This window comes from Hippoglossus stenolepis, chromosome 14, assembly GCF_022539355.2.
Source record: "Hippoglossus stenolepis isolate QCI-W04-F060 chromosome 14, HSTE1.2, whole genome shotgun sequence".
Lineage (NCBI taxonomy): Eukaryota > Metazoa > Chordata > Actinopteri > Pleuronectiformes > Pleuronectidae > Hippoglossus > Hippoglossus stenolepis.
In genome coordinates this window covers 17,935,173-17,947,661 of record NC_061496.1, presented here as the reverse complement: position 1 = coordinate 17,947,661, position 12,489 = coordinate 17,935,173, and the positions used below count along the sequence as shown (strand labels likewise).

At 40.9% G+C, this 12,489-nt stretch overlaps 3 protein-coding genes across 15 annotated transcripts in view; all 3 read right to left on the bottom strand.

The window, feature by feature from the left end:
- mbd3b (methyl-CpG binding domain protein 3b) overlaps positions 1 to 3,656 on the bottom strand; it is a 37,964-nt gene extending 34,308 nt beyond the window's left edge. For 2 of the 9 annotated variants that reach the window (XR_007034823.1, XR_007034822.1), the window contains exons 1-2: positions 1,586 to 1,952; positions 416 to 575 (exon numbers count right to left, since the gene is read on the bottom strand). Coding sequence is in view for 7 of the 9 variants with exons in the window: in XM_047343040.1 (XP_047198996.1) it covers positions 416 to 575; positions 1,586 to 1,695 (270 nt within the window). In the remaining 2 variants the exon portion in view is untranslated. Of the gene's footprint in view, positions 1 to 415; positions 576 to 1,164; positions 1,234 to 1,585; positions 1,970 to 2,966; positions 3,412 to 3,491 lie in introns of those variants that run through there. The other 7 variants (XM_047343041.1, XM_047343042.1, XM_047343045.1 and 4 more) reach the window with 7 other exon arrangements.
- Positions 3,657 to 3,950: 294 nt separating this feature from the next.
- LOC124854733 (cytochrome b-c1 complex subunit 10-like) lies at positions 3,951 to 6,257 on the bottom strand. Its single transcript, XM_047343047.1, has 3 exons — positions 6,100 to 6,257; positions 4,959 to 5,100; positions 3,951 to 4,139 (listed from the first exon to the last, which is right to left on the bottom strand). Exons 1-2 carry the CDS (start codon positions 6,159 to 6,161, stop codon positions 4,980 to 4,982), a joined length of 183 nt encoding a protein of 60 aa, XP_047199003.1. The 5' UTR covers positions 6,162 to 6,257; the 3' UTR covers positions 3,951 to 4,139; positions 4,959 to 4,979.
- Positions 6,258 to 6,547: 290 nt separating this feature from the next.
- Positions 6,548 to 12,489, bottom strand: part of tcf3b (transcription factor 3b) — a 28,551-nt gene continuing 22,609 nt past the window's right edge. For 3 of the 5 annotated variants that reach the window (XM_047343035.1, XM_047343037.1, XM_047343038.1), the window contains exons 18-21: positions 12,248 to 12,301; positions 11,404 to 11,666; positions 10,228 to 10,379; positions 7,625 to 10,066 (exon numbers count right to left, since the gene is read on the bottom strand). In XM_047343035.1, the coding sequence (XP_047198991.1) occupies positions 10,234 to 10,379; positions 11,404 to 11,666; positions 12,248 to 12,301 (463 nt within the window). In that variant the 3' untranslated portion in view covers positions 7,625 to 10,066; positions 10,228 to 10,233. Of the gene's footprint in view, positions 10,067 to 10,227; positions 10,380 to 11,403; positions 11,667 to 12,247; positions 12,302 to 12,489 lie in introns of all 5 variants that reach the window. The other 2 variants (XM_047343036.1, XM_047343039.1) reach the window with 2 other exon arrangements.

Genomic DNA, 12,489 nt, shown 5'->3' with positions numbered 1-12,489 from the left:
ACTGTGTTTGTATGTGTGTGTGTGACGATGTGTGTGACTGTCAGCGACAGCAAGAGAGAGGAAGAGTAGAGTCAGGAGGAGCTGGATGAAACTTGTGTAGCAGCTGTGAAGAAAGATTTCACCAATTTGAGAAGTATCAGCCATTATGTGGGGATCAGTGTTGTTATTGTGGACACCAGGAAGCATGAAAATAGAGACATCAGCCGAGTGAGTGGTCCCTCATATGTGGCTCAGGATGCACTCACGCAGCAAGAAGAATGTGGCCACATGTGTTCCAGAACACCTCTGAATGTGGTCATTGAGACCTGAACCTAGAGCTGTCCACTATTGATCGGATCTCTCAGGATGGATGTTAAAACCAGGTCGGCGCAGGGTCACAGGCATCCGATGTGTCTCACAGTCAGTTTGTTCTCACCTTGTTCTGGTTGTTGTTGTCGTACCGCAGCCGCTGGCGGTTCTTGTTCAGCTTGCTCATGAGCATCTTCCCCGTGCGGAAGTCGAAGGAGCTGAGGTCCATCTGGTTGCCAAGGTAACGGGCCAGCTGAGGCTTGCTCCGAAACTTCTTCCCAGACGGACTGGTGGAGGAGAGGCAGTGGACAGGACATGAGAAAAACCACTCCAATCACCACAATCGTCACCATGTAGCCAAAAGCACAAGACAGGTCAGAACAGAACAGAAGACACACACACACACACACAAAACCACACAGAGAACTGAACAGGGATGAGGGCACAACAGACAGAAAAGTAACAACAACATGCAACAAGTCAGAGCACAACCAGAGCACATCCAAATGAGAGATGAAACTGAAACCACATCACATCGCGCTGCGAAATGGAAGCAATCTTAAAAACTGAGGCCCTGATCTCAATTAACAGCTCTTTGGTAGCATGAGGAGCAGACATGAATATATAGAAATATCAAACACGATGTATAACCTCTGAGCGTCTGTGAGTAAACATGACAATATCAACACACATGTCAGGATGGAGACATTGTGGCTCCGCGTGTGGGAGCTACAGCATCTTTCTTGGTTTGTTTTGGAACCCGAGCAATGGGCAACACAGCTGCGGGTGGACACGTGCCAGGACGTCATGCAGATGTGTGTTACATCACCACACAGCACAGTAAACAGCAGTAGGATTTGAACACAGTTCGCCTACCACAGACTATACAACCGACCCGCCTCCCCCCTCTCTTGCCTCTGCTCCTCATCTTGCTCTTCTCCTCTGCTAAATGAAAACAAATCTGACGTTGTTCATTCACTTCAATGGCAGAGCATTAAAAAAAACAGGCGGGCGGGTAATGACACTGAGTTTGTTTCTTTATGAATCATCAGAGGCCTCGTCAGCTGCTGCTAGTCTGCCCGGGTCACCACGCTCCTCCTCCCGGCGGCGGCCGCGAGAGGAGCCCGGCCTGTCTGGCCTCGCAGCCCCGCTCCTTCTCCCTCCTCCTCCTCCCTCACATCCCCAAACTTTATACCGACCACCACCCACCGCCACCCCGCCTCATCACACACCTCCTGCCCCCCCCACCTCCCCACATAAAGTTTCTCTTTACGAGCCCCCCGGTTCGTTTTAGTACCTAAAATAATAGACATCGCTTTTTCCAGCGGACAAACCCGACTTTCTGGTCACTTCTTCCATTTTCCAGCCCTTGGGGAGAGCAGTGCAATCCCACCTTTTCTTCTCCATTTCCCACGCGAGCAGCCTATAAATCCACTAAAAAGTTACAGCGGGTAGCGACGCCGGTTTTTTAAGTGTAGCTGTCGGTCTATTTTAGAGGAGAAGGACAGGCCTATCGCTCCTCACGCTTTTGTTTCGACCATATTACAACATGCGTCCCCGAAACGAGTTCTGTCCGCCGCCAGCGACGTCTCCTCTTCCCTTTGTCGTTCGGCAGATCGCTCCGCCGCCGAACCTCGGCCACATCACTACCCCGCTTCGCGCAATCGGCCGCGAGGGCTACATCCGCGAGGAAAACACGGGACGTCGCCGCTGCGTGAAGACAGCGTGAGCGACGGGAAGTCACTGGGTGTTGGATTTCAGAATAAAACATTAGTCGTCACCAATCAGAGCTGGATTGGTGCTTTTAGTGCCAAGTATTTGCTTTGGTGTTTAGCGCATAGGACACATATGAAGAGATATGAAGCAGATTAACAAGCAAGTATTGTCGTCATGAACCACAGTCTGTGGAGTATTGGCATTACACGAAGATTAAAGATAAAGTTCCTGTCGTCTAAATGTTTTAAGCAATCAGATGTACCTTGCAAATTAGATATAATCTTAAAGGAATTTACCTCATCAATAAAAGTTTGATGACAAATGTGCAAAAAAGTATAATTATGCAAGAAAACAAATTTTCATCAATGTTTTAAATATTTCTTTTTAAAAACAGAACTACAAGAATTAAACAATTAATTTGACTTAATTTGGATTTAAAGCAAATCTGGTTGGGTGAATTTAAACAGTTGATAATGATATTTCAAGTCATATTTTATTATGTCACTTTGAATCTATTTGAGCTTGAAATGTAATGGTTGACTTAGGAAGATATTAAAGTTAGTACCTTCAGTTGTCAATTACATGTCACATTTACTGTGTTGAATTTGAAATATTTTAACGAAACTTTGAAACATTTGTTTAGTTTTTTTTTTCTCCGTCTAAACTCTTTGGCTTAATCTCTGAATAACACAACGGGGTCAGGCAGAATGTAATACCCTCCACGCCCATTTTGGGTATTGGTCTTTTATTTTGAAATGGCCTAACGGAAGTGCCAATTTACATCCTGTTTAGCTTGACGCAGAGTGCTACCTGCACAGCGACGTTAACCTATGGGAAACATAAATCAGGCTGCAGCTACAAATAGACCGTAAATAGCGACGACACACAGATGCAGTGACAACGATCACACGTGTAGCGGAATCATTCAAATAACCGGATGTAGTAAAAATATAAACATTCACCTGCAGAGGCTTCGAACTGTGGAAAAAAATGTATAAAAAGTTCATGTTGGTGAGCGGAGCCGCTTCACCTCGACAATCCCCGCCGATGTCAGCCGGCAGTCTGGAGCCGGCTTTTATGAATGAACCGAGTGGAGCTCATCGATTAAACACAGACACCATTTTAAAGCAGCATGTCACACATCTACACTGTTTAACTGCGGTGCAGGAAACATCCGATCTGCGTCTGAGGCTTAAAAACCTCACGTCGAAATACAAACCTGTCGACGCAGTGCACCGACTCCGTGCTCGGTCCAACATTAGCTGTGGATATGAGGCAGATTAAAGACAAGAGAGGCAACAGAAAACACACACACACACATCCCGGCTGCACAGCGCTGCTGTCTGCCAAAAACTGCGAGACCACCGAGAGCATTTTTAGTCTGATCGATGATAAACATACTTTGTTATGCAAGACGACCCTCCACTCATCAAAGGCTACAAACATCTCTGTCCGCGGGTTTCTCGCCCTAATAATGGTGTACTTACTCGTTTTTATCCATCTTGAAGACACTATCTCGTTTTCTCCCTCTCGCTATGTTAAATCCCTTCTCCCCTCTCCTCTTTCAGTCCCCTCCCCCTTCGATGGGAGAAATGAAAGACATTATCCACGCAAATTTCGCAGCCTGCCACATAAAATGAGCCTAATGTCAGATTGAAAATGGCCTCAGTGTGCAGATGTAGGCTTTAATTCTTTTTATTCCATATTTGTAATCATGCACTATTGGTGAAGTATATAGTCAGATACTTTACATATGCATTGTCTTCAATAAAAAAATATGTCATAATATTTTGACAGTACAAACAATCATGGACAGTTTGCATAGATCACATCTACAGAACCACTCCTTCAAAATCACCTCATACAAAAAAAGGATTTATGTAAACACAGTTTCAAAAATTGCATCCACAGTTGGAAATTTGAAGGAGACAAAAATGGACACAATGTAGAACATTAAAGCTTTATTCACATTAAATAATACTGGAAAATGAATTTCCACAGACTGCATCCCGAGGTCCACCTCCTTCCTAACAAGTCCCCAGTGACTGATGGCTGAGCCAGGGTCATCCTACTTAAGTTTTTCGATGTGCAAGCAATCCACCCATATACTGTATGACCATTCCCAAGCTCTGGTCCTGCAGGCAGACACAGAGCCCAGTCATTAGTTCAAAAATAAAACAAAAATGTACATCAAAACACAAATCAGTTTGAATGTATGAGAAGCACATCCTTCCTGTCCCTGAGGCTGGAAACCTGTTTCCTTCTTCACAAACTTCCTCATCTGATGCAAGTGAACAGGTTCTGGTGGAACCACACCCAAAAGGTTTCAGGGGGCGGGGGCAGAGAGATATATAACTACTAACAGGAATATAATATCTCTAATTATATCAATGATATAATGGATACTGTTAGGGATTTAGGTCATAATAATTGTATTATACTGATACTTTATCTGATTAATATAAGAAAACACTAATTATGATATCACCCGTATTGTCTCAATATTGATATTGTACAGAGTCAAAAATGTTTATTCATCCTTTCAGTATTTCAAATCAATATTTAATTGCTACATCACCATAGTTCACTACACTTGAATTCTGCTAAAGGCATTTATTTTTATCTTTTTGTTAATTTTTGTAATACACTGATTTTGTTCTACAACTTGTGTAAATCTTTTGCAAAGCTTTAGATTGGACAGAAACATAAAGCCTGTCTGATGAACAGGTGTCCTGCTCTCTGTAGCCTGTATTCCCAGCCTGTGGTAACCACTGCAGATGTCTGAGGCATCTCTGACCTCACTGTCTGTGCAGATGCAGTTAAGCACCTGTCATGGCCCCCACCCCTGTGTCTGCACCTGTCGCTTTCTTATCTGGAGTGCATGGGTGTGGCTAAAGCTAACGAGCAATCCAATCCAGTTACACACGTGCTGGTCACATTGGCAGTGGACTCACATTTTAGAGTTGTGCGAGACTTTATTCATCCTCGCTGAACTTCCCTTTAACGTACGGCACATAGTCTAGAAACAACCGCCAGTCTGTGAAGTGGACCAGCGCCACACCGCCCACTGATCCCCAGGCAACCATGTTAGGTACCCTAGAAGAAAGATAACATGTGACATATAAATGAAACAAGAAATCACACAATAAATCAACTATAATACAACTATATAAACCGCATAACTGCTACTTTTACGCACGATTATTTTACAAAATACACAGTATTTCTAATGACATTCGTTAGGTTCAAAATCTTCTGAGTCTAGACACAAACCCAAAATGACATTTTAAAAATCATAATTAATTTCCTGAAGATAATTAAATTCAGTAATTGCAATTCAGAGGTTGCAAATCTCCTAATTTATGTTGCTGGTGATTACTGATGATCAGAATCAAAAAACATATTTATCCATCCAGCCGTGTATTTAAAAAGAAAAACGTTTAATGAATTGCTGACTGAAAAAAGTATCAATTAATCTGACAATCAAAAATGTTTGATCAGTTAGAATAATTTTCCTTTAATTATATAATCCTTATCAAAGTCTAGTCAGCAATGGTTGACCTACTTTTTTGCAAGGTCAGTGAGATCACTGTGCTGCCAGTATGCATATACAGAAACAAACAGCTGTTTAAGAGAGAATGCATCTATTATATTCGATTATATTAATACTATATAATCAAATCTACTTTTTTTTAAGATACTCAAACTGTAACTTATACTTCACTGCAGGTTAGAAAACATCAATCGAATAATGATTCAGGGGACAAGTTTATTGACAAATAGTTGTATGTGGTGAACTAGGGTAGAAATGTCAGAGACAGCTGTGCCTGACTCAAAACTGCACGATCATATCAATGTGACTCGTCTCCTTCACTGGTTGTTCACCCGTTAACATGGTGATGCTACCTAGCGATGCTAACTTATGCAGCTAGTAAAGCCAATAGGAAATAAACGGGCAGGAGAAGCTAACGTCGGCTAATAAACCTCATGCAGAAGGACAGGGGGGCGTCGCCTGTTTGTTGACAACACGATGGAAATAAATAAAAAAATATATTTCCAGTGCTGGTTTGTTCCCGTGTTGTGGCCGTAACTCACCACGTCCTCAGAATCGTGATGTACTTGGCACCGACGAACTTATTGAGTATTTTCTGGACCATCCTGACCTTCTCTCTGCGCCGCGCTGCTTCCCTCCAGGCACTGTTGACGGCTCTGAAGGACCCCGGGCTGCCTCCTGTGACGCCTGATTTAAATGAGCTGCGCGGTGCGTGCGTGCGGCAGCTCAGGGTCGTTTCAGGCCACACTCTGAAAAAAAAAAAAGGACCTGTGTTTACGACACAGACCTTTGGCAGCCATCCGCCTACAATTAATACTCCAGTCCTGCGCCATGTTGACTTCATGACATCAATAGTATTAGCTGGTATGTCTGCTTGGATTGAATGTGGTGCCTTGGTTTCATATTCATAAAGCTGACACGTGCATTAGTTATTTATTCGGCCGCCAGCAATAGAAAATATGAACAAATTCATCTTCCGCACTACAGTAATCCCTTTATTACAATGTTTTCCTTTATTTTCCTTTTTATGTATACAATATTCAAAAGCCAGACATTGGAAAAGGTATAATCTGTTATTAAAAATGGCACATTTATTGCTACATTACTGTTATATACAAGACAGTTCTCAACTATATATATTTATATATATTAAAAAAAGAAAGAGATTGAGTGAGGCACTGTGAGGACCCTGCAGGAGTCAGTGTCCTCACTCCCCATGATGTAGGGCTGTGTACCAGTGAATGCATTTAACACTCAATAGTCACATCAATTCAGTTCAACAAAGATATGACAAAAAGTTGGAGGAAGCAAGTGTTTTATCACTGCTCTCTTATACTAAACCAAATCGCAGCACGTAGACTCAACACTTCCCATCATAATATAGTAGGTTTGTGTTCACTTTGTGCTCCTGCAGTGGTCGGGGCTGCTTTTCTGCTAACTGTGTCTTGTCATGACTTGAGAGTAAAAATAAGATTCCCCCAAAGATACATTTTTAGCATTTAACTTGCTGCCTAATAGGAAGTTTTACAGAATACTGAATGACATCAAGTCAGATCTTCCCTTGGAATAAATCCACAAACTTCAGAACACTTTATTGATCTTGTAATATTAATGATTATGGCTAAAGAAAACTTTAAATATAACATTTTGAAAGAAGTGATAAGAACTTCTCACAAAAAGGTCATTGTCAATATCCACCAAGAGCTGGAAGAGTCAAATTTCAGAGGTGAAAATTGTCATTGAAGACGAAATATACTTGATGTTTTACAGGAATAAAATAAGAAAAAAAAAAATGCTCCAAATCATCAACTCCAGCTGCTATGGAAAGTAAAACTAACGCCCTACACTGAAACTGAAGAAACACATTCACAGAAACATGTCAACGTTCATCAAAAGCAGACAGCCAGAGCCACAAGCAGCATCTCTTGAACCCCGTTATGTCAAAACTGTTGAAAAATATAGGGCGGGTAGAAAGAAAACTCTGGACCCATGACCTTCACTAAAACAGCAGTGTGGACAATATCATCCAGTTGAATATTTAGAAATGAGGAATAAAAACTAAACAAGATCTATGTAACATTTATTTATTTAACTAGATACACTGAAAGAAAAATCTCTTTATACCATTTAAACTTCTTCCTGAAAATTGAAAAAAGCATTAGGAGAAGGGAGGGTGGGGGAATGAACAAGTACCTCTTTAATCTCCATGATAAATGAAATGATATGGTTCACAAAATAAAGACTGTCTTAAATGAAAATACAAGTTCAGGCACTGATAAGGTATCACTCTCCCATCATGACATCTTAAGTCTTGAGAATGAAAAGGCCACACTATTGACTTGTATAGGTCTTTTTCTTCATCTTTTTTTTTTGTAGAAATAAAACACACAAAATGCTCTACCTCCCATTTGTGATTACATGTTGGTAAAAACCAGTCACAACATGACATGACATGGGATCAATATCACAATAACACTGTTTTGTTCTCCATATTATCCATTACCTTACACCCAATACGGACGTCTGCCTCCAAAACAAATGTGCAGGATACTAAAAAAAGAGACGGTGAGCTGCACACGGAGCCACTTGGTTTAGGTCAGACATTAGAGAAAAAAAAAAAAAAAGTGAAACGAAAACTCTTACACTGTACTGAGAAAACCCAGGAACACAACTTTGAAAATGAAGGCGATCCACATTTGTATGGTAGCTACATTCAAAAACCAGTTGCATAATTACTGTTAGAGACAAAATTCCCCTTCCCACATTTTTCCTCGGCACCTCGCTGCTAAAGTCAGCGCACTTTAACAAGGTCGCAGCAAAAACTCTGTCCACATACACACCCGCCCCGCCCCCCCATGGAAAGAATTAATCTGGGTAGCTGATGATATGCCTTACAACTAAAACTGGAATAAAGTATATACCAAACGCTTTCAACATTTGTCTTTCATCATCTGTTGACCCCTTTTCCTCTGCCGTTCAATTGTGAATTCAATTTTTGAACATATTCATTTAAATGTCAAATATCCCCTTTTTCAGCTCATCTACAATACACTCTAAACTTCAAACTAATATTGCCATTTATGTAAAAAAATCTACAATGTATAGACTAACAAAAAATATATATTTTTATATATATTTAATTTTGAAAAATGAAACATATCAGAGTAATGTATGAAGTGAATTTACACGTCACACTTCTCTCAGTAAGAAACTTGAGGACAGACTTACTCAGGAGGAAGGTGAAGGGCTGTAATTCAGTGGGAATGCTCGTTTAGGAAAAGAAAGCCTTCGTTACACAAAGACTTGTCTGCTTCAACAACTGCGCACTGATGAGATCCCTCTATCAAAAGGAACCCAGATTTTTTTGTCTTTTTTTTTTACAGAAGATCAATTCAGGGGTAAAAACGTGGAACTGTTAAGTCTGCTGGCATCGTCAGTAACCCATTTCAAGAAAGTAACAGCACGGAGCGCTGCTCACCACTTCGTCTCAAATGGCTTTTTATACAAGACTTCTCAGGGACTGAAATGCACGACAGGTCGACACTCAACTTCCAGCCTTAACCTATACAACTGTGCTTTGTCTCGTCCATGACTGCTTTAGTACATAAAGCAATACAAAACCCTGAACCTATGACAAGGAACCACTGGAGTTAATACTAGAATTTGTGGTCAACACAGAGGAAGAACAGTTTTGTAGTTGACAGATTCTATCGCTTGGAAAATCCTTAACCTTCAAGGAAGGAGTCCTCGATTTCCAAGTCTCCAGACGCCTCTTGGGACGAGACTGGGCTCCAGTCGGAGACAGTCTCTAGGTCAGAGTTCCCGTCTTTCATGAAAGCTGCGTTTGAAATGTAAAAACTTTGACCTTTCCTCATGACCTATTCACAACCCAACTCAAACATTTCATCAAGGAAAAGTCACAGAATTTAGACAATTCAACTTCAACTATAGGCTTGGTTACATAACATATGTAAGACTGTACCATCACGCTGGGAATGACATACATTAAAAATAATTGCTCATACACATAAGCAATCCCTTACAATAAATGTTCCTCATGTAAAGCAATTTGCTTAAATGTCAAATAGAAAACATGTAACAATTAGGCACAAATCCTTGATTTAATTTGTGTTTGATTAGGTCTCCTTTCTTTCACCAGAGCACCTCTCGGCAGTGTGTGAAGTCCCAAATTTGTGGCAGGACGTAAAGTACTCCGGCGTTCCATCATCGTGTGGAAACCAAAAATTGAACAAAAACTGTAAATGTATAAAACAAAGCAAAACTAAAAAAAAGTTCTTCACATTTGAGCTTGTAGTCATGGTTGGGAGTGCGACAAACAGGCTGTGTCAGTTTTGGCAGTATGCATGTGTGTACGAGTGTGTGAATGTGCATCTTGAAACTTGAACGGACAATACACAGACATGTCCACATAAACACACACTGAGAATAATGGGTGGAAGAAAATTGTTAAGGCCACATCCTCTGACAGCCAAGGAAACAGCACCAGATCTGTGAAAGAAAGACAGACATTATGTAGCAGCATCGCTACTAAATAACAACTGCAGAAAGACAGTGAGGATGATGCTGACAGCTAACTTCTAATAATGTGGGACAAAATAGCTACATTTAATTCTGAACAATCATTTTATTAGTCATTCCTGAGGACCTACCTGGTGTTACATGTGGCCAACTGGATTGTGTCCATCTCCTCCCATACTAGGATGGCCGCCTGAGAGCTGCATCGTTGCTTCACCCACCACCCCAGACACCTTCTCCTCCTCGCGGCGTTTTAAACATGCTGCCTTGGGGTTAAGGTTACGCTCTGATGAAGAAGGGAAAACCAATCAGACCACATCGGTATAATGAAATAATGTATTTAATCTACCAAGATGCTAAAGCACCGAGTAAAAACGCACTCTATAACCCAAGCCTTTTTTTTTAAAAAACAACCTAAAATGCAAGGGGTTTCTGAGGAGCTGACAGAATCGACAATGTTTACAAAACATATTTCTCAGCCTCTGAAGCAGATAGACATATATAATAAAATATAAAGCATGCTGCTATAACTGAGGCGCTGACTGATGTGTCCTGCACAGTGCTGAGCACTAGAGCTGTGGACATTTCTTCATTCTTAGATGATGCCGCTTTATAATTATGACACCGCTGCTTCAGGATCAGGACAGACGCTCATGGAAGGTCCGGTCTGTGTCAAGAGTCTGTTTCCTCCTCACTTCTCTGACCTGAGCTCACTTTAAAAATAAACACCACATCAGGGGGGTGATCAATTATAGGCCAATAAACTATTTAATGAAAGCCAAAACTGTTACGTTTCAATATGAAAATTCTTATATACTCTATTTTACACTAAGTAAACTATCTCAACTGGTATACTTAAAGATTATAATTATGACAAAATTATGATGAAAGGGTGTGAATTTGATGTTTATTCAAAAAAGTTTTAATATATTTTGCATTAAGTTAAAAGGGTGTGTGTGTTTACATTTTTCAGGACAGCCGGGCCTTCATCATTTGTGCATACGCATGGTCTGAGGAGGTTCTAAATTTGTTCGCAGAGTACGCACAAATTTAGGTAAGACCATTTTGATGAATCCCAGATTTGTGCATCAAACGTTCGTACGCACGGTTTAAGCACAGATTTGTGAATGAGGCCCAATGTCTTACAGGAGATGACATTGTGGATAGAACAGACGCGTCTCATCTGGCTCTCAGGGGAGAAGGATGCAATTGCCGCACCTGGTCTTTAAGGCTTATACAGGCATACGATGCATCTGGTCTAAATGGGTTAACAGAGGTAAACATAAGTGTGCCTCCTCTTACAAACTGACCTCTGACTTGTTGTTCTAGGTTGAGGATGACATTGACGGCTTGGTGCAGGATGAGAAGTTTGGTCTGAGGTTTGTCGTGGCTTAGGTGTAACTGGCACATCCTCCCAAGCTCCTTGAACGCCTCATTGATGTCCCGTACTCTGAGACGCTCGCGGGCATTGTTAGCCACTCGCCGTTCCTTCTCGCGCTCCATCTTCAACTCTGGGGGAAGGTCCTCATCATCTTCTTCTTCATTGTCCTGACTGGTGTCAAACAGAGACGAACTGATCAAATGAAAACAGTAGAAAAATTTAAAATCAAAACATCAAACCAAGAAGTGTTCATGCTACACACGATAAACATTTAGCACCAAGAGCAGGACTAAACGTTTTACTGAATGGATGTGCTAAAATGAGATGTGTGCGCAGTTAATACTATATGAACGTGAGAAAAACATTATCCAAGGAGCAGAATCTCCCACTTCAATGTTGACTCCACAAACATTGGATAAGTTGACTTTCAATGGTATAAAACACTGTTGTACCTGCATGTTTCATTATAGTTCAGCTTGAATCAGTTTGGTTATTTAAGCATCTCTGTGATTTGTTGTCGTTTTGTACAGGGGGTAGTTTTTCAAATGTTTTCACGACAACACAACATTTGTATTTTAAATCTGAACACTACCCTGCATCATATGACAATACTTTAAAGTGAGTTTTAGACAGTGTGGTAATATTTTACTACAATAATTCTGCCGATTGAAGTTCACATTTTAAACAAACGTGACATAAACATGTGCTTTGAGTAATTGTTTGCCAAGAGGCTGCAAAGCACAAGACATTGATTCTCTATCGTTGAAACGTACTCATCTTTGTGTTCTGAAAGGCTAGCGAGCAGCTGGAGGGCCAACTCCTCCTTTCTGAAAACGTGAAGGGAGGGGGATTTTGACATTGTTAAACATCTAACAGAGACTGGGCTATCAGCACGACACACAGGAAATAGTAGATAACTGAGAGGAAGTACACTTCAAAAAACAGCTGAACATTTGGCAGATTTCGTCATCAAATGTTTTACTAAATATTCTTATGTCTGACAATTTGCCACAAG